At 35.6% G+C, this 25684-nt stretch overlaps 1 protein-coding gene and 1 long non-coding RNA gene across 6 annotated transcripts in view; one reads left to right on the plus strand and one right to left on the minus strand.

Annotated features, from left to right (window-relative positions):
- Positions 1–24017, minus strand: part of NFE2L1 (NFE2 like bZIP transcription factor 1) — a 37510-nt gene extending 13493 nt beyond the window's left edge. The window contains exons 1-4 of one of the 5 annotated variants that reach the window (XM_034415578.3): positions 23867–24017; positions 19780–19823; positions 14730–14929; positions 13946–14457 (exon numbers count right to left, since the gene is read on the minus strand). In XM_034415578.3, the coding sequence (XP_034271469.2) occupies positions 13946–14455 (510 nt within the window). In that variant the 5' untranslated portion in view covers positions 14456–14457; positions 14730–14929; positions 19780–19823; positions 23867–24017. Of the gene's footprint in view, positions 1–13945; positions 14458–14729; positions 14930–16453; positions 17683–17823; positions 17913–18119; positions 18652–19779; positions 19824–23866 lie in introns of those variants that run through there. The other 4 variants (XM_034415577.3, XM_034415576.3, XM_060691595.2 and 1 more) reach the window with 4 other exon arrangements.
- Positions 18770–19883, plus strand: LOC148114082 (uncharacterized). Its single transcript, XR_015733795.1, has 2 exons — positions 18770–18836; positions 19805–19883. It is a non-coding gene; the product is annotated as an uncharacterized LOC148114082 (long non-coding RNA).
- Positions 24018–25684: the final 1667 nt, after the last annotated feature.

Below are 25684 nucleotides of genomic sequence, written 5' to 3' on the forward strand. Positions count from 1 at the left end.
TTTAAACTGAAAACAATCACTCTGATGAATGCACTCTAAAAAATCTGCCTGCTTCTAACCGTAAAGCAGTGAACAGGCCTCCTCTACAACAGACTTTAAACAAGATTTATCATACCTTAAATTTTTCTTTTTCATCCCAAGCCCTACAATATCCTACAAATTCTTCTACTACAAAGCAAAGATCACCCAAAGCTATATTCATTCACATACTGCAGCAGGATGTTCCTTTCATTCAGGCCCAGAAATGCCTTCCCATTCTTTGGGATTTTTTTTTTTTTTTTAATATTGCAAACAAACCTTCTGGCTGAATGGGGCTGATGGTCAGCACTTGGGGCTCCACCCTTCTACATTTCCATTTCCAGTGAAAATCACATCGAATTATCATTATCCCTATATAATACATAAGTAGCAAAGAAGTCTCAGATTAGGGATGGCAAGTGTACTCATTTCAAGTTATTTCTCCTTGTTCCAGACAGGAACATAACAAATTAAATCACCCTTCATTTCAGAATACCAGGGAATATAAAATACAGCAATATTATAGTATTTCTGATTTGTCCACCCAATTTCAAAGCACTGATTATTCCATCTATCTATATAAGCAATAATTCAGAATAAGCTTGTTTCTAATATTTCTATCTTAATTTAATCATTCTAGTATTCACTCAAATCATTGGTTTAGTATTTCAGAACTAATTTACAAACAGACTGTTCTGCAACTGCTAGCTCCTCTTTCCAACCTCAGACTGATTGCCCTAGATCTCCCTAGACTTTCAGCATCTTCAGCTTCAAAAGACTCAATTGTTTTTTCATGGCCTAACTGATCATAAACATGCATTTGGATATTTTCTTCTTCTTCTCCCTATCTGTCATTCATTCAAATTAATTTAAATAATCCCCTCCCTAACTGCAAAATACAAGCTTTCTTCCATGGAACATTCAATGCAAATAAATTTTTTAAACGAAACAATCTTTCCCTCTCCTTTAACCCTTTCACCAACTATTTCTTCAAATTGAAGATCCTAATCCAAATATATGCCTATTCTAGTTACTTCCAGACTATGAGTATTTGGAAGTGATTGGGCAGTATGGATGGAAAGACCTGATAATGCTTCATAAGGTACACCCTTTGCTCACCCCAACTTCCATTGTAAAGCAGGCCACAACACCCCATGGGTCAAAGACATTCTTAATTTCAAACACTGCTATCTATTTTTCTCAATTGCCTGCTCCCTCTTACAAGTATTCTTATTTTAGAATTCTGTCAATCTCCCTCCTCCTCCTGTGAAAATCACTGGCACAAAATACATAATCATCAACATAATTTTCTTTCTATAACTAAAGCATCATTGAAACTAAAATCCACATAAATTAAGGATTCAAGCCATGATTATACCTCTTCCTCATATATGTATGATATTTTCCAATCTATCCCTCAGCCAAGGTATGGCACATTCTTTCCTACTGCACATCTTTCCAGTACATTGTACCTGAGCTTTATCTGGCCTGAATCTATCATAAAAGCAAGCGGCAGACAGGCGTGAGGGATGAGAAAAGAGTTAAAAAGAAAGGATACCTTTCTCATGTCCCCAGCTGCCGCTCCCAGAGCTGTCCACCCAGATCATGGTCTATGTAGAGCGTAGATTCCGGGCAGGCAGAGCTGGGTGACCCGAGCTGAGTGCCGGACAGACATCTCCAGTTTCAGTTAGCAGTTGCTCTTTTTTTTTGGCAAGCTTGCTATCTGCCCCCAAATTGTTTGAAAGCCCCCCTCCTTTCCAGCATGTGACCCACAGGTGCTGTGCTATAGCCAGTCCTCCTCCCTCCCCTCACTCCAGCATGAGATCCAATCCTCAGCTCTCTTCTGCTTGTCGTTTAAAGAGAGGAGTTCCGTCAAATCCCCACCCCCTGCTCAATGCCCAAGCTGCAGAGATGGAATCCCCACCCCATGTGTTGTGCTGTGGCTGCAGTGAGACTGAGACAACACCCCCACACACGCCCGTTACCTAGGCTGCAGCCGGAGGCAGTCCCCTCCCCCAGGTCACCGCGGAGGATGCAGAGGGAGCCAGACTCCGCCCTGTGCTGGTTACCTAGGTTGCAGAAAGAACCAATCCCTTGCCTCTGGTCCCTGCTGAGGATGCAGGAGAAAGTGCTCCTCCTTGCATTCGTCACCTAGGATGCAAAGCACACAGCCAATTGCTTTTTAAGCTTCCACCCCACCCAAGCCGCCCTGGGAGCTGCAGCAGCATTCAGGTCTCTGTCTCCTTGAAAAGCTCCCATGCCTGGATGCCCCACCCAAATCAGGCAATGATGGTTGCGATGGTGCAGGGGGAACAACATTAAAGAAGCCTTTCCAGATAGACCTGAATATTTTCTTTCTCTCCCTCGGAGATTACCTAAAGTTCTCTTTCTCATCAACTGAGATTTCATTCACTCTCCAAAAGAAGCAGAAGAGTGGCAGGCAACAAAGTAGAGTGTTTTATACAGGTAAGAGATGAAAATCAACTTACAAGGAACTTTTTGACCCTATAAATCAGGATTAGAGCCCCCTTCCTCCCCAAATCCCCCCAATCAATAATTATCCTGGAATTTTAGTTTCTGATTTACAGCTTTCAGAAAACAGATATAAAATAATGGAATAAGAAATGCAATCTCTCTTTTTACTCAAGTAATTTTCTTCCAATTCCACTAATAATGAATGAGACATCACTGGAAGACAGGTGGAGAAGTCACCAGATACAAGAAATGCATACTAGAATAAACACCATACATTAAATGAAATTTTCTTATTTTTAGGAAAAGAAAGAAAATGTCGACCAAAAGCTTTCCACCACTGAAGATTCAGTTTATAAATTCCATTTGTTCACAAGTTATTATGATTGCACCACATTTACAACACTAGCTTTGCAGACATGAAAGAGAGGCTTTGTTTGGTTCAATACAGGAATCTTAGCAGAAATTAATGCTATACTTTGCTAGATGTTATATTCCAAGAATAATGCATTTTTCCCAGCTATAGGGTGTTCTTCCACAATAAATACAACTCTAAGTATGAGTGTTTTCCAATATGGCTGAATATCTATAAATCCTATAGTGCAGCAATGCATTTTTGTTTTTGTGTTGTCCCAAGTTAGGCCACTAGATTAGGGCAACTAGATAATTAGACATCTTCTAGCTTGTAAAAAATAAAACAAAACAAAAAAAGAACTGTGTATTGGACTGAGAATAAGAAAGCCTCTTCTTTGACAAAAAGAGCTTTTGAAAGCCACAATCATATCAGCTATTGAAGCTGACCTCCACTTTCAAAGAGGTCTTAGTAAAGAGGAAGATGCTGACATAGTATATCTTCAGCCTATTTAATTTAATAATTGGTTGTTTTCATTTATATCTCCTTCCATAGTTACTTATCCGAATATCAATTCTGAGTTTCTGGCCTTTATACTTTAGCAACACATAAACAACAGGCTACGTTAGTAAATACAGAATAATTAATCTTTAAGAAGTATTTTTTCTGTATGAAAAACAATTCTTTTCAATTCAAGTTTTATTCTGGGCATCAGTTTTTAAAATATTGTTTCAAGAAACCTTCCGGGACTTCTGGACCTATATTCAACATAGCCTGTCTGCATCCAGGACAAATCATATACTTTCCAACAACAGGGGAATATTATTTAAATGATCACAGAAAGATTAATCTGTTACTATAGGAAAAAGTACATTTAACAAAATAGTAGTAAAAATAAAAGCAAAAAAACCAAACTCTACCAAACCAAAACTGAGGGTTTTTTTAGAATTAGTTCAACATTTCAGCTAGTACTTCACATTATATTCTGACAGCTTGTCAAAAGCTTACATCAGGATTTGGCTCCTTCAGAGTTCAAACATAGAGCCCTCTTTTCAATCAGATGCAACAGATGGTAATAATAAAATATTTTCACAATTTAGCCTCAAGCTATTGTACAACTCATGACTTTCACGTGTAGAAACAGTAATAACACTTTAATAAAAAATGTGTCACAGTATCATACTCCTTGAGATATGGCACCGTTTTTGTAAAAACCATGTCCTTGGTTAACAATCCCAATTAGGAGTAAACTTTCCATCACTAAAGCAGTTGTTAGGTGAAACATCATATACCACAGTGCTTAGCATCAGCAGTTCCAATAGTCCTGGTTACAGTTGTTAGGTCCAAACCACACTGGTATTTAGGCAAGGACATCAAATTTCTGACCTACTTGCCATGCTCGCCTCTGCTTCAAATCCTCAGCCTGCTTATTTCCCACCCATCTCTGCCTTTTCAGCCACCCTGCACTTTTCTGCCTAGTCCTACCATCCTATTGACTATCACCATCATTTTCCTCCCATTGATACCATCTTCTTCCTCCCACGGGCAAAGCAACTTCTGGCCCTTTACAAGGCTTTTAAGCCTAGGTAGGCTGCCGAACATCTGAATTTTGAACATGTGACCATGGGGCTACAACAGCTGTAACTTTGAAGACCAGTCGTAACTACTTCATTCATCACCTGCGTAACTTTGATCAGTCACTGAATGAATGGTTAAGCAAGATCTAGCTGTATAGGCTATCTACAGCAAGGGTCCCCAACTTCTGCCATGCAAGGGAGCAAAACCCCATTCCCACAAACGCTGGATCCAGGCAGCATGGGAAACAACGTTCTCCTGGTCCACAGAAAAACTCCCTCCATGGAACTGGTCCCTGGTGCCCAAAAGGTTGGGGCCCGTTGATCTAGAGTTCTTGAGACATACATCAAATGGAAACATTGTATTAAAAGAGAACTTGAGTATTAAAATTGAAGTCTCAAGCAAAAGCAAAGGGGTACAGTTGGATCAAAGCTGCACAGCAAGATCAGCAAAAACTACTACTGTATTCCATATGGAAAGGAGGCAGAGTTGCTTCTAGGTTTTGGAGGAGGCAAAATAGGAAAATACCTAGAGGACCTACATGACTTGTTGATGCAGATACAGTTTCTTCTATTTCTTCCTGACAGAACTTGGTGACAACAGTTTTTGCCATTCTTGTCGTAAAAAAGAAATGCAAAATAGTATCACGGGAATAAGCAAATAATAACAAATAAGAAAATGGTATGACATATGCTGTTACATGGCAGTGAAGGATGGATAGACAGCAGGCTGGCTTGTTGGTAAAGTCTAATCCCACAGAAAAGTTACAGCTGCTCAACAATGTCAAACCATGACAATCCCTAAAAATCCCTAAAATAAGACCTATAGTAAAAGCATCACTGTAGTATCAAACTGAAACATTAAAAGATGCTAAACTGCATTCTTGCTCAAACATATATGTTTTATTTTTGGAAATGTAATGTTTTAAAGATTTGTGCTTTCCTTTACTAAATGTATTTTAATATATTTCAGTCTCAATTCTTTGCATCCTAGTTTATCATCTTAATTCTATGCTAAACAGCTTGACCTTGTTCAAAGTCATTCTAGACATCATCACAAGATCATGAAGAAGTTCAACTGTGGTCTCAAAAAATCTCTGTCTGTATATTAGGATATGTTACTTAAACTTCATTAACTTTTAAATGTTGGAAAGAACAGGGACACTTGAGACAAAAAAAAAAAATCAGGATATTCTCAATTGCTGATGTTTACAATCTAGGCTGTCCAAATAGACAGACTTGAAATGAGGAAGGCTACTGTAAGACAACACAAACTCTAGCAATTCTCATCACATGTTGCCTGAGCTAGACATTTATTTTTATCCCTTGTTGTAGAAATATTACAGTATAATTAAAATAATAAGCTTTCTGGAAGAACAAGCCACCTGTAATATTCACCCTACAAAAGTATAAAAGGTAAAAGGTATAAGGTAATATATATATATATATATATAAATCCAAAAGACAAAGCCAGAGAAATATTGCAATGGTTCTTAGAGGTATTAGCAACAGTGGTGGTATTCAGCCGGTTCGGACTGGTTCAGGTGAACCGGTAGTGGCGACCTGTGGGTGGAGCTGGGGGTTAGGCACCTGCCCCGGTGCTATGCCGTCCTATTTAGCCACGTTTTCTAAGCTGCGCACATGCATGCAAGTTGCACGCACGAGAAAAATGCATGTGCGGAAAGCCGCGTCCATGTGCGGAAGGCATGCGCTCCCATTTTTGGTGCTCAACGAATCGATGGTAAAATTATGTGAAACCCACCTTTGAGCAGCAGCATCAAGTCTTTAGACTCATACACATAAATACCTTTTAAGCTAACCCTATTCCTATCACTTAATTTTTTTAAAAAAAACCCATCCCATTTAATGGGCAGCTGTAACTTCCTAGTTTTTTAATCACCCAATCCCAGGACACACAGAAACAATGAGGATATAAGCATATGAAAGCTGAAGCAGGACTGAAAAAGCAAGTCCAGAAACAGTAAAACAAAGATGCCAATTAGAGAGGCAGCAAGTTTAAGGGAATGACTCAAGTGTCTGAAGAGAAGTAGGAACACAGAGTCCCACAAAGGTATGTTCCAGAGAACCGTTGGAAGGAAATGCAGAATGTAATCTTGGAACATGATTTAATTTCTTTACTTAAAATCAAGGCTGATAGAAAAAACTTAGTTAATAATAACTGGAAATTCATAGGTTCATAAACTTTCCTTAGTTTAAGAATATCTAAATAATATACAGAAAGCAGTTGCATACATTTTCTGCATTTACAAAACTGCAAAGCATAGCTATTTTCCCATTTATAGCATTTTCTAGAAATAGCCAGCCATTGTTGTGCTGATATAATAGTAATAACAGTAGGCTTTGTTACACCTGGGTAACTCTAGAAAAGTGCTTCTCAAACTATCTGTTGTTAAAGACCAGGTTTTTTAAAATTTTCAATCCATTATGAACATAAAGACTTTGTATTTATATATAATAACAATGAATTAGAAAAATAAAATTTAAAAAGGCATACAAAATATAATTGTTATTGTTGAATTTAATAGACATAACTGTTAAATTTTAATAAATCCAAGCAGAACAAACATCATAGGAAAAAAAGAATTACAAAAACTGTACCTGTTGTTCATTAAAAGTATGTGTATAGGCAATTAATATAGAGAATCGCTATTATACTAACTTTTCCTCATTCTGCAATTATAAATAAATCAAAAGGTATGAATAAACTAGCAATGTCCTGTATTAAATAGCTATAAGACACTTTGAACAAACATTACATATCAATATTTATAGTTTTTAATATGATAAATGAGCTTGATTCTTACTTATTAACTTACCTAATGGCAAATTGCTATAAACGATTCTACACACTCTTGAATTCTGTACTTAAATCATTGTGAACTAGTAATCAAACGGTTGGTGGACCGGACATGATCTCAACAATAGAACTACTCTAGTCATTATAAGTCGCTAATGGGGAAAGGAACCTTAGTCTAGTTTTCCCTCATAGAAAATGTCAAGTAAAAAAAAAAATTAAGAACTTTAAGTAAATGTGCATGTGTGAGGATTTATTATAACATGTATAACCATCACCAAACAAAATAAAAAAAGATATTATGTAATAGATAATTCACATTTTAATTAAGCTTTAATAATACTTTCCAGAGCTATACTTCTAGCTAAATAATGTTTTCTATATGAGTCCCTAAAGGATGGGAAATAATAACTACCGGTAAGTAGCACTAACTACCAAACTCAGGGCAGACAGTGGTCTAGTCAGACCTCTAACAAATTCTGAATACCAAGGAAACATAGGAGAAACATATCCTTAATAACTAAGAAAAGCTCATTTGTTCTTAAATTCTAGATTCTAGATTAAGATAAAGCAGAATAACCACTGAGTGAAGACATAATGGAAGGCAGCTATTTACTGCAGTTTAATCTCCTCCATTGTAAAGAAATGTTAGCCAAGATATAAAAGTAAATACAATATCATATTGCATTATGGTTGCTAAGAAATAGATGCCTACTCTATCCAGCAGCAGAAATACTGAAAACTGAATTGGCATGTGACATTTTTTTGTCAATAATTTAATTTAAAACATGATTACAATTAATTTTAGGGATAGTTTTATGCCTATGACATTTAAAAAGAACTATGATGTTCAATATGTTAAAAATGCAAGTAGATAAATAGGTACCACTTTGGTGGGAAGGTAACAGCGCTCCGTGACATGACCATGGCCACATGACCATAGAAACGTCTTTGGACAGTGCTTACTCAATGGACTTGAAACAGAGATGAGCACTGCCCCCTATAGTCGGCAACAACTAGCAGAGTAAATTTTGCAGGAACTTCTTTACCATTTTTTATGATGTGAAATAAAAAAAAAATAGGCTCCTCATACTATTCTTTACCTCCTGCCCCAAAATAGCTAGAATGGCAGGTACCCTCTATGTTAATAATGCAATGTTTTCATGGCATCTCAAACTTTCTCTTATGTGTTTCAGTATTTTCCAGAAAAAAATTTGAAAGGCTGTTTTAAAATAAAGTTTATTTTGCCAGCAAATAGGGATTTGCATATTTCCAAGGGAGCTATGGGAATATGCCTAGATAGTTAAATAAACAGACTGTACCTTGTTAGGAAAAAATGGTCTAGTGGAGAGCATGAAATACTGGATGGAAGTTCTAGAACTGATAAATTCCAGGAAATGCTATGGAGCTCTATTTTAGAAAAATCCAAGCTATAAAAAATTATTGTAAGTTTCAAAAAAGCTACAAGACATTAGCATATTAAATTTAATAAATAATTTTTAAAAGTTTCATAATGGTGAACACCTATTGTTATAAAAGCCAGAAGTTTGGAAGCTCCTTTTCCAGCTAACAAATTCTATCAAAAGGTAAAAGCTTTGGTGAACTTATAATATATATATGATATTTTTGTAATCAGGGTTTTTTTCCCTATGTAGATAAAGTTGTTAAATGGCCATGGTGGGATTTAACAACTTTATCTACATAGGAAAAGAAAAAAGAAAAAAACCCTGATTACAAAAATATCATACATTTAAACCTATGAATTAAAAAGTATATATATATATATATATATATATATATATATATATATATATATATATATATATATATATGCTAACAGACCTTGTTCCCCTCTAGATATGTTATTTGTGATTTAAAATTCTTAAAAGGAATTATACTTTTTTTTTCAATTTATAGACTAAAAACTACTAAAGTTTTTTATAACAGTGCAGAAATTAATTTTCAACTGTCAACAGGAAATTATTTTTTTCGATTTTCAAATAGCAATCAGAAATAAAACAATTAAACCTGACATAAATTTGTGTGTGCATGCGCGGGGAAGTGTTGGAAACCGGAAGAGCAGTTTCCCCAGTGTGCATGCGTGCACACCTGTCACCTTGTCTTCCAGTTTTCAAAGACCAGTTGGCCGGCGTGCGTGTGCACGCCAGAAACCAGAAGCTGTTTCCCGGTGTGCACATGCATGCCAGGAAGCTGCTCTTCTGGTTTCCAGCGCTACTGCGCATGTGAAGACCAGCAGGCATATGTGCGCCAGAACCCGGAAGAGCAACAGGCGACGGCTGGTGTGCCCGGAGAGATGGCTCTGCATGCCGCTTCCAGCACCTGTGCCATAGGTTCCCCATCACGGCAATAAACCATCCCATCTAGCAATGTCTTCAGGAATACCTATGTGGTTATTGTAAGAGATAGACTTTTCCTTGGAAACTGTAAGGGAAAAAAATGTTCTAAGGCCTGAATAATGCTTACCTGTCATATTTGGATTAGAATTAATTCCTTTCTGTCCAGACTAAGCACTTAAAACCCTCAATTTACTACATCCAATAGTAAAGAAAATATACTAAAAATGAGTTTTTAAAATACACATATTAGAATTCATTTGGAAGCTGTATGAATTTGGGGGGAGAAAAAGGAAAAGAACACCTTAGATTTACCCCAAAATAATCCCAGCATTCACGCCTAGTACTTTGTAATAATACAACAGTCATCAAAATCCTAAAACTCAGATCTATATTGGGGTGGGTTCTTTTATCCAGAAGCCCTTTTTACTGCAGTCTAACCATTTTTATAGTAAGAATGTTCTATACATAAAGCGATTCAATAATACTCTGTGAGGTGGGTAACTTTTCCCGTTCCCCGACATTTTAAGAGGAAGCAAGAGAAAGTCTAAAGCCACACAGTAGATTTATACTCTCAGATAGGAACAGCATAGCTCTATTCCATTGTTCTTATAACAATAATCTATTGGTTATTGACATATCCTGCATTCCCCCTCACAACTATCAATTAAGCCGAGTTAGGTTTACCCAACATGTTACGCAATTGTTTGTTTAATAAGTCATAAATGACTGAATTCACATAATACATTTTTTTAGAACTAAACAAATTGTAGTAATAAAAGCCTGTGAACTTAGCCAATTTAGACAAGCTACAAATGTTAGTTTCAAAGCTAAGTGAATACTTGACCTTTTTTATCTAAAGCAGTACCCAACTCCTTAAAAAACTTCTGTAAATTGTGAGACTGCAGTGGAATACAAATTGAATAAATAAAAACAAATTCAAATACATCTAATTCCTATAACAGTAATTTCATGATAGAGCTTATTAAAACTTTGATACCATTCTGATAATTGAGGCCCACATTTCATATCTAGGCCATGAGGCCGAGGATGCAAATTACCCCAAAGAATAAGGGACATGTTCATCTTGGTTCTTCAGGAAATTCAAGGGTGTTAAGAGTTTTGTTTTGATTTGGGAGGGAGGTATTAACTATGTAAACAAAATTCCTGTTTTCAGGTATCAAATGTTGCAGGACACTGCAAAATTTTCAGTGATGTCACTGAAATTCAATGATACTCCAATGGGCAGAAAAAAAGATGGGGTTCTGGGAACTATGGCCAATTGTATTTTAAAAGTTCAAGAATTCATGCCCCACCATTAAGTTTTGTTGGATGGATAACCCATTGCACTCATTTCACCTCTACTTTTAAAAAGATATCCTGTTCACTGGACTGAAAAGAGATTGCTTATATTGGCAAAGTGCCAATCCATTATACAACAATAATAATTTCAGTAATAAACTTGAAAGATGTGGAAAACATAATTGATAAATATTGTATAAAAACTAATTATGTACAGGATTAGCACATTCTGTTAGTTTTATATGTATTCTCAGATTCTGATAGGGTATATTATAAAAATATAAATACATATTAAAAATAAAAAATGTACAACCATCAGGCAAGCATCCAGTTGAAGATGTATATATTTTAGAAAGCTTTTCTAAGTAACTTATTTCCTCCACAGAATTTCTGTTCATTTATATGTAGTCTGTATATACAAAACAGCCAGAGCTCAAGAATAAATGTATTAAGTCATCTATTTTGAATTCCATGTTATATTTTCAGGGAGTTCCTGATTAAGATTGAACTGAATCCAATCTTCCATCTCATAATTTTTTAAATTATCTATTTATACTCCAAACTACATGTATTTTTAGTCTTCTGCACTCCTGAAAAGAGAGCAATATATTGCCTCAATGAATCTAAATATTATGCCCATATCACTGCCCTATAGATTTGTGTTCCCTGTATCTAGATTCCAATACAGAAGCATATAAAATTAATTCCTTTGGCTAGTAAGCAAACAAAAAAGAATCTTATCAGCATGTACTATATATTAAATAATTTATTATAGAAATTCTTAACAGTTATATATAGAGCTCAAGTTTGTCATGAATTTATTCTAAGGAAAACCACTTTCTAGTTGTTTGCCATAATACATATTATACTGCATAAGATTACAGATCAAATGCTCAACTGCTTCTGTAATGTGAAAAATTACAGTGCCTGTACATAACTGCCATAAAAGGATGAGCAGTCTAAGAGAATGAAAGGACCAATAAGGACCAAAATACTTAGCTATAAAAGTATAGTATACTAACTTTTTGTTTGTCCTATATGTCAAAATGAACCACAGATTCATTCTCTAATTTGTACTAATCATAAAACGCCATTGCGCTATAATCAGTGATAACTTCAAACTAAATCATGGAAATATACTTTATTTATGACAGCATAATTCCAGAGGAGGAGCTCCTAAGCAGGTTTATCACTAAATCAAATGTTAGACTTTATCAATCAGAGTTTGATGGAAATCTAAATCAGATGAGCTTTAACAAATTCATCTTTACCACTAAAATATTTTGCAGGCCTCATGAATTTAGAACGGCAAACAAGTATTCATTTTCAGATTCATGACCAAGGGCTATCAAATATCTTGGCTTCAAATCTGTAAAAACATAACAACCCCAATACAAATAGTTTTTGACTTACGACCACAACTGAACTCAAAATTTCTCTTTTTAAATGACCTTTAGTCTAGACAACTTTTCATATTAGTCAGCCTCATAATTATACTTGGGAAGGGTTATCTCATTTTTAAATTTTAAATTTTATTAAAATGGCATTTATTATTGCCATTTTAGATTTAAGTGCCTTTAAGACATGAGGGTTGAAAGATCTACAAAAGTGGCTTGATTTCTTGTTCTAAAAAATACAGTATTTATATTTTCATAACAAAATGATTTTCTCAGCTTGCTACTGACTTACTTTTACTTCAACTGAAAGCCTCCCATGCAAAGCAAATGTCACTTTTATATGTCGTTTTTATATTCTCAAGGGCAAAACTTCTGAAATCTTTACTCTATATTTGCCTATGAAAGAGATGAGGCAACATGACAAGAGAGGAAGATAGTCACAACAGCTGCTTCAACACCCCCCCAGCCTAGATACCAGCTCTAGTAACACAGTCCACTTGCAACATAAACTAACAGGGATTAAGGATGGTCTGGAAGTAGTTCTATATCACCATGTGTTTGAGAAAGACTTCAGCATCCATGTAAATAACTGAACTCATCACTAAATAAAACACAAGTACAGTACAAACAAAGCAAACCAGAACAGACCCTTATAAAGTAAATAACATAGGACAGCAGAAAGAGAAAAAAGGAGAAAACTGCAAATAATAGTTTTTATTGCTTAGTAAGAATATAAAGCATTCGCTTTCTTAAATACATACTAGAAAAATTCCTTGGAAAGAATTTAAAATTGATTAACTCATCACCAACTTAAAACATGCAATCAAATTATCTATTACTACAAATTAAGCAGATGATATTATTAACTGAGATGCCTCCATCTAAAAAAGTATTTAACAAAACTAAAAGACAAAATAAAACATTTAACCTAAGGTAACATATCCAAGGTGTACCAAAAATGATGCCCCATAAGATTATTGTATTCCTTTCCTAAAAAGAAAATTTCATGGTTCTTAGAAATGTTCAAAGGTCATTTGTCAAACAAATAAGAAAATGTTTAGAACATTTCTCAAATCCATATAATTTACCCAAAATTGGATTAAGAGTTTTTCTTCGTATTTTTCTTTTGCCTGAACTCATTTCCTATCACAAAAGATGGTTACGTGTATCAAAAATAATCAAAAATCTCCCAAAGTATTCCTATTAAGATGATAATCAATGAAATTATCAACGGTAATTTGCTGAAATAATATAAAGATCATTGAATTGTGTTTTTAATTCAGATAGTCCTTGAATCACAAGCAAGCATTCAGTAACCATTCAAGGTTATGATGATGCTGAACAAAGTGACTTATGACCTGTCCTCAAAATTCAACTTTCTAAAAAGTAGCTTTGGGTAATGAAGGAAAAAGTTTGGGAACCATTGGTTTAGAAGAAAATAGCAACATTTAATGTATTTTATATAATAAATTGTTTATGAGGTCTGACTTTTGGATATACACCATGTATCAACATAGATTACTAATACTGTTGTTGCACTCTTATCAAAGAAATGTTAAATATTGGCAATAATCAATATATTTATTAATGAAAGTTACAGAGATCCTCAAACAATTATTTTCTTTCTCTTAGCTTATCCCATAGAATATTGCTATACATACCTCTTTAGTTAGATCACCATTTAGTGGAGGAGCCACTGCACCTAGGTCTTCCAACTCTTCACTATATGCTTGTTCCATTGCATTTTCTCTGACTACATTGTCTGAAGCAGTTCCATTTTGCAAGCTACTGCCATTCTCAAGGGAAATGCCTGTATTGGGTTGGGCACCAGAGACAGAACCTTCAGGATCGCGATGTACCAGCCAAGCACTGACTTCAGTGGTGGGCACCTGAAACCTGTCCAAGGCCCTAACTTGGTTGAGAAGCCGTCGAGCTGTAAAATAGTAGTCCAGATCTACACTTTTGGGATGTATAACATAGCCATCTAGGGTGTTTCGAAGGTTGTGAAACTGTGTTTGAGTGTATGCAGAGCTCTGGCCCAGAAAGATCTCCCGCAAGGGAGGGAGATGTGAATTTAGGTAAGTATCTACATCCACCCTCACTCCGATCAAGCTGAGAAGAATGGTGAACTGAATGAGTCCTTCAGTAAAATATTTCTTCAGAGAAAGCATTTCTAGAAAGAAAAAGTATATTTAGAATAAATATAAAAATATTCAAATATCTCTAGTGAGATATCATTCTATATACTATACAACAAATGTTGTATAGTTTCCTTTAAAATATTCCATTTTAAAGGAAAATCTAAATGAATTCAGATTATGAATAAATTTGAGAAATCTCCAGAATAAAAAACTCTCATTAAGTGGACTTTTATTCTGGAACAGCTTATTCAGAATACAAAATTGTTTTACAATGAAACAAAGCATATTAACTTGTGTGACTTACTGCCTTAATGAATCCACACAGCAACTTCCTTGAATCTTCGCAACTGCAAGATGGAACAAGTTTTCTAGAACAGCTGCAAGTTTGATCTTCCCCTCTTTCTTCCTTTCTCTCTAAAAGGCTTCCTGAAGGAGCAGTTAAAGAGTACAGGGTTCCAGAATAGGGAAGACTTTTCTGCTGCTTGCTGCAAGTTTCATCAGAAACTGAAACACACCCAAAAAAATCAAACAGAGGCATTAAAAGGCACCGTATTTTAAATCAGTTCAAGACTTTTTTATTTTGTACAGCCTAGAAATATGATGCAGACTGCACATTTAATTTAACAAAAAATATGACCAAAAAAGCCAAATAATTTAGCATTATCCTACAGTTGGGGGAACCAATTTAGTGTAGTAGTTAAGGCATTAGGCTAGAAACCAGGAGACCTGGAGTTCTAGTCCTGTGTTAGGTACAAAGGCAACTGGATGACCTTGGGATAGTCGTTTTCTCTTAGCCCTAGGAAAGAGGCAATGGCAAACCACTTCTGGAAAACTTTGCCAAGAAAGCTACAAGGACTTGTCCAGACAGTCTCTAAGAATCAGAAACGTCTGAACATAAGAGGGGTGGGTGGGGGGGGACAGTTCAAGGAAATATCAATTTGGCTTCTGGTATCTAATTACCCAGCAAGAGACAAATATCAACACTCCAAACAATACTGGTGCTTGCCTCCTTTTATTCTCTCACCACTGAGACCTTACTGTACAGGTGATGTTTAAACTTGCTGATTATGCCTTCATTCAGCATAAATTTCTGAGTAATTTAAAAGGACTTTAAATTCATTTTGAGCATTAGGGATGTTGCAATTTATCAGCACAAGAGCTATGTCTGCAACTATTTCTCCCAAGTCATGCCTATAACTTCATGCCTACTGAAGAAATTACTGGATTTAATAAAGAGTATAGCTTCTAATATATGCATGGATCTTTGCTTTAGCTATTCAGATTCTTTTAGCTCTTTTCCTTACTCCAGGAACTGCCAGGGCTTATGATTCTACACTCTTGCATTACTAATACCTACAGGTATTCCCAGTGACCTCTGCCCATCTTTTTCCCTGATTCCCGATCATTGAGCATTCTGATTCTCAATCAGTTTGATTGTCAATATTTATAGAAAGCATATGTTGCCTTCCTTCTTGAAAGAGGAGATATAACTGCTGGCAGGTCAGTATTTGGCAGATTCATTTAAATTTTAGAACTTATTTGGGAAAAATAGAGCTTCTTTCATTTCCCCAATTATCTATCCAATGAAAATTATGGATAAGATGGCATTTACAATCAAATACTTTACTTATACTTATACTTTCATATGTAAGTGTACAGCAAGCTTCAAGCAATAAAATCTCTGTACACTCAATATTAAATTGCCATTAAAGTGCATATATCAAAATGAATTAAACATTGAAAACATATAAAACCATTTTCTGATAAAAGTTAGAAATATGAGGATAAGGAAGATCAATACCCCATCACAATAATTCTACATATATTATCAGAAAACATTGCTAGCTCAAATTTTTAGAATTAAATATAAAGCCACAAGATGGATTTTTTGGCTTTCGTGTCTTGAGCTTTTCAATACATTTTTTCCTTCAATTAATTTGAAATTGTTTTTAAAATCTACATCACAACTATTGCATCATCTGCTCCCATTTCAAATTAAATAGAATATAAGAATTCCAAAAGCCATACCTTGATCTATTGAGAACAGCAACCATATACACAGACTAATCCAATCTATGCTTCTACTATCATATTTCAGCACCTTTTTCTATTTCCATCAGAGACGCCTGATTTCTAAGTAGTAGTTGTTTTGAAAGACATGAGAGCCAAAATTCTCCACCAGACAGTTTCTTTCTTATGTTCCCTCATTAATCCTACTTTCTCAATCGCTAAGACTTTCTGGACTCTCACTACAATCTCAATTAAAAATTTAAACTCTTCAAAATGCAAACTAATGACATAAGAGAGAACTTAGAGAATTCTACCACAAATCTTTTCACACAAGAGCCTGAACTTTGTCCTATTTACAGCACACAGAACAATGAGGAAGTACAACTCCAACAAAAGTAAACCTTTTTACTTTAGCTGTCATTTTTAAAATAATATCTCTTTATAATGTGATATACAAAAGTTAACATTATCTCGTTTCAAAAGCATTATTTTCCTATCCAGTAGGGAGTGCAACCCATTTAATGAGATTCTAAACAAGAGATCAACAGGCAAGATTTTTTCCCTTAATTAATTAATCCATGATCTAGTGTATATATTTTCTTAAGATTTTATATAATCCCACATTTCAATTTTTATTTTTTGTCTTGGATTTCAAATATAAGAACCCTGAAAAAAATAGGTCAGGATTGCTAACTCCCACAAGCTAATTATTAAGTCACAGAATACTATGCAAATGTTCTTTTAATTAAACAGAACAGCTCTTGGCCTGCAACACATCCATTAACTACACACAGGCCTGAGAATACAATTAAATATCAAACTGCTTCTATTCTAGAAACAATTCCCCACCCATTACTTTTGCTAGGCTCGCATTTCCTCCACTATCTGGTTTTACTCCATTTCTACTTCTATAGGACCAACCTCATTCCGTTTCTTATGTTCTAGGAGTGCCTCACCCACTCAGAAACCCCCTCCCCCATTTCGTTTTTCAGCAAATCCTGCCTATCCCACATCCCCTTATCGAATTTCTCTTACAAGAAGGGGAAAGCACTTCCCCGATCCTCACTTTCTCAGGTTAACTTTTTACCTCCTAACTTTTCCCATTTTTTTAAATTCTCTCCCAGTCCACCTAGTGCCCTTTAAATTCCTTATACCGGTATTACCCCATCTATTCGCTCTTTCCACAGCCCACCCACGCCTGAACTCATTTACCTTGTTCCCTCCCGACCCTCCTTCCACTCATCTCTTTCCTTCCACGAGGCTCCTCTGGACTCAAAACCCCACCTCGTTTCTGCCCAGCCTGCATCTGATCCCCGTTTCCCCCGCAGTCGCCTTTCTTCGATTCATATTATTCGTTCAGTCCTGTTCTTCCCAGCCCCCTCCTTTACCTGGCCCTCCCGTCTTTCGTCTCGTGTTTTTTACCTCCATCTTCTTCTCAACCATCCCCGCCAACGCCTCTCAATTCTCCTCCCCCCCCACCCCACCCCACCCCACCCCACCATATATATTGCAGGCTGCCTCTCTGGGTCACCCCCTCCACCTCTTTTCTCCCCAGATTTCACCCCCACCCCCAAGTATGCAATCCTTTCTTTTATTCTCCAGCACTCCTCCCCTTTATCCTTTCCCCGCTTAGGCTTTCTCCATCAACTTCCCGTCGTAGAAATCCATCATTTCATCTGTATACCTTCCCTGTCCAGCGACCACCGTCCAGCACGCACGATTACCTTCAGGAGGCCTTGCCTCAATGCCGGTGTTAAGCCCATACAGCGGCATTCGACTGCTACCACAAGGTTTCCTGCCTTCTGTGTAGCTTTGCCCAATCGTTTTTAACGATTGTGATGAATGACAGCTTGTTTGTCCACTCAGAAAGTAAACATTATTTCCTAACCACGAACCTCACAGCGACTGACAGCTTAACGGCCAGTCAGAATCCACACAGATAAAAATGTTAACAGAGGCAAAAAAAAAAAAAAAAAAACCGTCAAGAGGAAAAGCCAATCACGATGGTTAGAGGGCCGGCTACGGTGCTCGTTGATTGACAACATAAATTACCCAATCCGTTTAATGTTCGCTTGGCTCCTTGAACCAGATGATTTGATTGACAGAGGAAACAACCAACTGTGGCTCGATAATGTAATCGCCTCTTGCCATTATCTTTGGACTCTAGGCTCCAAAGCTGCAGTTAGTTTCTTTACCATTCCCCACCCGATTACGTAATCGTATAACCGCCTAATGACGGGCCTATTACCCTTGCGAAATGGCGCCATATTGAGAGTGTTGCCATTGACAACCAAGTGACGTCTTCAGAAGTTCCTGTTCATGTATGGATTTTAAACATTCGGTACTACTTTGGAAGTTTTGGTGAATACTTCTTTGCTCGTTCTGAAATCACATCTACAACGTAATTTTACATTTAATAGATTGTATTTTGTATAATTTTTAAGTCGCTGCAAATAATTCAGGTTTAGTGACATTTTATCTATCTGTGTAACGATTTATCTTCCTTTACTCCTCTTAAACTTGAAATTCATCAAAAATATGCTCAGGTATGCTGAATATAATAAGATACAAAATTGAACATGTAAAAATCATTTTATATTCTAAATGTTCTTTACAATCAGAATGTGATGATGGTAGCACAGCAAGCATGAGCAGCTACTTCTATTTACACTTCCACATTTCCATTTCCAATGTTAGAAGTGTGGGTTTTGCTAATATAGCTTTCAGCACTTGGGAACTTATTTGTCAGGAGCCAGAATAGAATTCAAAAGTACTTCAAGCTTATTTCATGCTACCTATACACAAGAATCTGAACTGACCTAATGGTTAACGCACATCGGTGCCAGAGAAGACTCAATGGACTTCAAGAGGGCTGGACTTACATCTCTTGGGGACAGGTAGAGACTCCAAACTGATGATGGATTTGATCCCACCCTCTGGCTCAGCTTGGTCATCTACAATTTGTAATTTGGGATATACCACAGTTACTGATTTTTCCCCATTGAAATCCAACAATAATAAAACATATAATATGTTTTATCATGATCACCACTGGGATCACAAAACTGAGTAGCGCACTGTTTTTTTAAAAAAAGCACTAAAAAAGAAAGTATAAGTAAACCCTTCATTCAAAATTGTTCTGTCTGCATCCCAACCAGAAATAAAGACATCAAATACATTTTTCATATTTAAATTTAAAAATTCCCCCTTCCCCTCTCAAGTTTTGACATAGTATATTTTCAAAAATTGTTACGGAACTATAATTTTTAGTACCGTAGAAGAGAAATGTATTATTTATATGAGGAATATTTCATCAAATTTAATGTAAATTAAATCAAACTTACTTTTTGTTTAACTCATATTTTGCAGCATGTCTCCTGGCAAAAAACTGAAAAAGAAGTGTAATCCTCAGCAAGAAGGGCAGATCAAGAATAATATACACACACCATATATAAATACATACATACAGGTAGTCCTTGACTTATGACTACAATTGAGCTCAAAATTTCTGTTGTTAAGTGAGACATTTGTTCAGTGAGTTTTGTCCCATTTTACGACCTTTCTTGCCTTTTCTTGTTAATTGAATCTTTGCAGTAGATAAGTTAGTTACCCATAAGTATGAACCAGTTGCCAAGCATCTGAATTTTGATTACATGACCATCGGGATCTTGCAGTGGTTGTAAGGTGAGAAATGGTCATAAATCCCTTTTTTCAATCCTGTTGTAACTTCAAACAGTCATTAAATGAACTGTTGTAAGTCGAGGACTACCTCTATTTGTTAACATTTAACTTTATAAACAAGCTGCAAAATAAATGTCTATTCCTGTACAATTTCTTCACTCCTAAAATGTGAGAATGAGACAAGGGAGTTACACAATTTTAATCTGGGAACACCTATAATCTCTGAATTAATATGTTAGGCCACCAAACATTAGCTAATATCTGTCCTTTAAGATAAAGTAATGGCGTAATCATAATTACTATTTTTCATTTCTCATATCATTATAAGACATATGCCAGTTCTTTCAACTCTCTATTGAAACACCCATCACCCCACTGTTATATGCCTTTGACAGCTTGTCCCAAATTTGGAATTATTGGATGAATTTAAAAGGTATTTTTGAGAAAAATATTGTATGTTCTAAGGGCATTGTTGGAGACTTATGACTCCAAATCTTGACATCACTAGTTAATTGTTTATTACCTAATCCCTACAAACTGATTGTGAGTTGATTAGGTAGGTATACTTTATTAAAGTCAGCAACCAGTACAGTAGAGGAAAAAAAGAAAAAAATGTAATAAATATCCATATAGTAACCCTAACCTCTAAATCATATGTATTAGGTAAGCACCTACATTTAATGTAATGTAAAAATTGTAGACATAGAATCTATACAATCTATAAACAAGTTGACCTTGCCAATTTAAGGATTAATTTTAGTTTTTCATTTAAAGGAAGATCATATAAACAGTTTTTCAATCAGAATTTTAGACTAAGTGAGAGATGGAAATTTAGCTGAAGCTGAAGCATCCTTGAAATACAGCTGTATGATGACCTGTTGAACTCATTTCCATGTGCTCATTTGGCAGTTGAATTCTACAAAGACATACCTTTCCCATTTTCTTTCAGCAAAAAAATAATAATGACACTTTCGGTTTCTTTTACTGCCAGCCATGTAGTATGTTATTGTTCTATTTGTACTGAACTCTTACAAATCATATATATTTTGTTAAAAGTAAATCAGTTTGAACCTTATCAGTAATCAATTGTGACAGAAACTGAGAATTTGTTTTTCAGTGTTTAACTTATGTGAGAAGTATCTGTTATTTACCTAACATAATAACTACAGTATGATGATTCTATAAATATGCAACACCTAATTTACTTTGTCTGAAGGGTTAGCAGTTCTTTACTACAAAATTCAAAACAAGAAAACTAGAAATACTTCAGAAATATCAGTCCAGAAATCCTCAATATGTTCAAACTTTGAAAACAAACAAAAGCAAAAAACATTTTTTGAACAAACAGCCAGAAACATTAAAGAATAGTTAGTTTATTATAAATTATCTCAAAAAAGTAGCCTCAGTTGAGAAGTGAATGATCAACCTTGGCATATCTTGTATCAAGTATGTGTTTGTGGTATTCATTTTGAAACCCATTGCATCACGAGATCTATTTAATACTGTAATTTAATGCTGTGTTTGAAGAGAGAAAGAGCCAACTGCCTGAACAGGTGTGTTGGGTAAGGCTGTGCCCACATAAACATAGGCGTAAACGGCTTGACAAAGCTATTAATTGGGTTAAAGTGGTAAAGAACTTTTTCTTTAGAAATGAGGCATCTGAAAATGCTTGTTTGGTAACTTAAAAGAGTATAGCAAATGACTTCATGTTTCTTTCACACCCTCCTTGCAATTTTACTTTCTCTAAACAGGTTTTTTGGTGAAACCCTAAATGAGTCAGACAAGTTTTTCAGCTGCTGGCAACAGGGTAGAAAATATTTTCTGCCTTCAAAAGGAATTGTTTCTGCTTTTTTGAAGGTTGAAGATTTTTAAAGGCAAGATAAATATATTAAAACTCTTGTGGCATGTATGCTGTAATTTTACTGTATTAAGGAGAGAAATAGCATTGAAAACTGACATTTTTATACTTATTTTTAATAGCAGAATTTGGGTGCTCTGGAAGCCTCAAAATGCAGGTGTGGGCCCAAATTGCATCTGTGAGCAAAAACGAAAGAAGCCCCCCTCCAGCATGTTGTGTAGAATGGTGCCTCCAGAAAATCAAAAAGGCGATGTGGGTATTAGCCATTTCAGCATTTAAAGCAAAGTATGGGAGTACACCAAAGATGAATTAATCAAAACATATGTAACCTTAATGTGTACTGACATGCAATACAGGAGCTGCAGGGCAGTAGCTTTAAAGATCCTTGATTTTCTTGCTCCTCTTTTTCAGTCATATTGCTGTCCATTAATGTTTGCCTAATCTGATTACAAATGTGGAGATAGTTACCACACATGTGCTACATTTCCTTCTGCAGTGTGTGTGTGTGTTTCTTATATTTTAGACCTTATGGCTTAGGAATGCTTCACTATATGAATAGTCAATTTTTGTAGGCCTCTCACTCTTTCGGAGATCAGAGTTATAATAAGTTAGGCTAACGTATAGGTATCAATGTAGTCACCTTTCCTTGCAATACTACCACAAAATTATGGCTTTTATATTCACACTCATTTTAATTATGACTTGTCTTGCCTTTACATTTTGGATATGATGGTGATAGCTCCATACTAGCAAAGATTCTGCTTCCTGCAGGTTTCCCATTGATGTGATGCACTGTTTTTTGCAACTTTTAAGCAAAGATCCCAACCCAATAATACCAACCAATCATTAAAATATTGATACAGCTACTGCTCTATTAGTTAACTTCTTGGAACAATCCAGTGTTTACAAACTGACAAGAAAAATGTCCACATATGAGTTGCATTGCTCAAAGAAATAAACTGCACTTGATAGTGCTGCCCTTTGGATTTCTTCTGGTGATAGAAAATATAATACTGTGCTATTACCAAAGTACATTTCAGGTACTTTTTAGAAAATGTGGAATGAAATGTGAATGTGCTGCTAGCTAGGAGAAGGAAAGGGGGAAGGAATTGCCTATGACCTGGATCCTTATTTTAAGAAGGGTCAGGAAATAAATATGCACTTGATAGCATTAATGATATTACCATCATTAGATATTATTACCTAGTCCTAGTCAGATAATGAAATGTCTGCAAGCAAACAACCAAGCTCAGAGAGCACCAAGGTTGCCAAAACCAAATATTTTCTGCATCTCTTCCACTACATTCCAGTTTTACTTATAAGAACAACCTGACCTTCCAGAAAGCTTTTAAGCAGGAGGGAAAGAAGTGGCAGTAATATATGACATTGGAGGTGATAAGTATTTGTACACTCTTCCCATGTCACGCAGACATGAAAAAAATCTAAGTAAAGTGTTAGTTCCTTTTTAAAAACAAGTAGGAGATCAATGTCAATGTAATATTGTATCTGTTCCTTTGTAAATCAGAAGACAGCAGCCTTTGGGAGGCCATTATTTTAATTTTAATTCTTTGGCAGTTCAGGGCAGTGATTTCCCCCTTTCAAAAATACTTTATAGATGCCTATTGGAGGTTATATATTTTAAAACTGGACAAATATTTGAATTAGTTAAATGTGATGTTTTAAATAAAGTTTTTTTACTGGTAGATCTATTCTATACGTAGCCTGCTGCACAAGTGATATTGTATTATTGCAGACTGACTATATCCTGTACTAACACAAATCAGATTCATACTACCAGGTTTCTCCAAAAAGAAAGCCGAGTCTTATTTTCTTTTGACACCCGAAAAAACCGGCTAGACCTTCTTTTTGGAGAGTTCTAATTATTGACTAACCTCGTGGTGATGGCACCAACAGCCCTGCCCAGCAGGAGCCCACTTCTTCTGCGGCCGCTTGCCACCACTCACTCACATTGCCCCGGCCTCGTTTTGCCTTCAGATGCCTTCCAGAAAGCCTTTTGCCGATAATAGAGCTCTGGAGAAGAAGGCAAAGCAGGTGTTGTGTGCAAGGCCTGGTAAGTAGGGCAGCTCCACCCCCCATCCCCACCCTAGTTTATTTTTTACCTGTATGCCTCACCCTACCCCCTGCACCCTGGGGTGGGAGGGTCTTACTTAGGGTTAATTTTGTGGATGGGGTTTAACTTGATCACATGCACATAAAAACTTGATAGGGCTTCTTTTCAAGGTGGGTTGTCTTTTTGGAGAAACATGGTACATAGTTCTAGTTAATTCAGAAAACATTTTTAATAAATTCTTTATTTTATTTTACATATACATATCAATGCATGAACAGTGTGGCACCTGGGTGTCATACATTCTAATACAAATAAAACTAGTAAAATTAATCATAGTTAATATATTCAACCAACTTATACGTTTCTAATAATAATACATATTTATATTAAGTTGTACTTTATCATTAGTTAATTATTCCATATTTTTATATATTGATTTAATGCCATTCACCATATTATTTGATCATACATAATAAATTAAAGGTAAAGGTTCCCCTCGCACATATGTGCTTGTTGTCCCCAACTCTAGGGGGCAGTGCTCATCTCTGTTTCAAAGCCAAAGAGCCAGCGCTGTCCGAAGATGTCTCCGTGGTAATGTGGCCAGCATGACTAAATGCCAAAGGTGCATGGAACACTTGCCTTCCCACCAAATAGGGTCCCTATTTTTCTACTTGCATTTTTTACGTATTTTCGAACTGCTAGGTTGGCAGAAGCTGGGACAAGTAATGGGAGCTCACCCTGTTATGCGGCACTAGGGATATAATAATACCGCCATTCAATTTCTAAGCTTCCCTCTTATTACTGCTTTTGTTTTATGTAAAGATGTATACCCTGATATTCCTCCTTTCTCTTATTTCTATCTCTATTCTAACTTCTAAACATATTACCCTTTTATTAAAAGACATTTTCTTTCTATCCAACATTGCCCATTTTAGAACTTTGAATCATGTTCATTTTTAACTAAACTTCCATATTTCACTCTTTACATCTATTTGTATTAAGATACAATCATTCATTATTTCATTATTCGATGTTTCAATACACAATTCTAATACCAATCCCAATATTATTTAGGCATATAAAATTATTCTAATCGTATTCTTTACAATCCTCAAATCTATATAATTCTGTTAGTAATACACATGTTTATATTAAAATTTATTCTTTCATTATTTAATTGCTTAGTGTTTCAATATATTATTGCAATGCCAGTCACATTTTATTAATGCCAGTTATATTATTAAAACATACTTAATAATAACATCATTCAATCTCTAGTTTTCCCATTTTATTGTTACTTTCATTCCATTATATAGAGGTATGTATATACAAATATTTCCCCCTTCTCTTATTTCTAACAAACTTCTAATCATGCCACACCATTCTAAAGAGAAGGGAAAGAAAGAGAAAAAGAAAAGAAAATCAAAACATCAAAGAGAATCCCTTTCCTTTTTAACCGTCATCTCTTGCCAGCTTCAGTACTTTAGTTGCTATGCTTTTTTTTGACTTGCCACCCATATTCCTCTCTTGGATCTTTATCTTTGTCTGCATCTACTTCTTGACTATACAATCTAAATATTTCTCCCATCTCTACCCTTTTTCACTGCCTAGCTTCCAAAGTATCTGCCCAAACTTCTAT

This window comes from Pantherophis guttatus, chromosome 4, assembly GCF_059756535.1.
Source record: "Pantherophis guttatus breed Tessera chromosome 4, ASM5975653v1, whole genome shotgun sequence".
NCBI classification, from domain to species: domain Eukaryota; kingdom Metazoa; phylum Chordata; class Lepidosauria; order Squamata; family Colubridae; genus Pantherophis; species Pantherophis guttatus.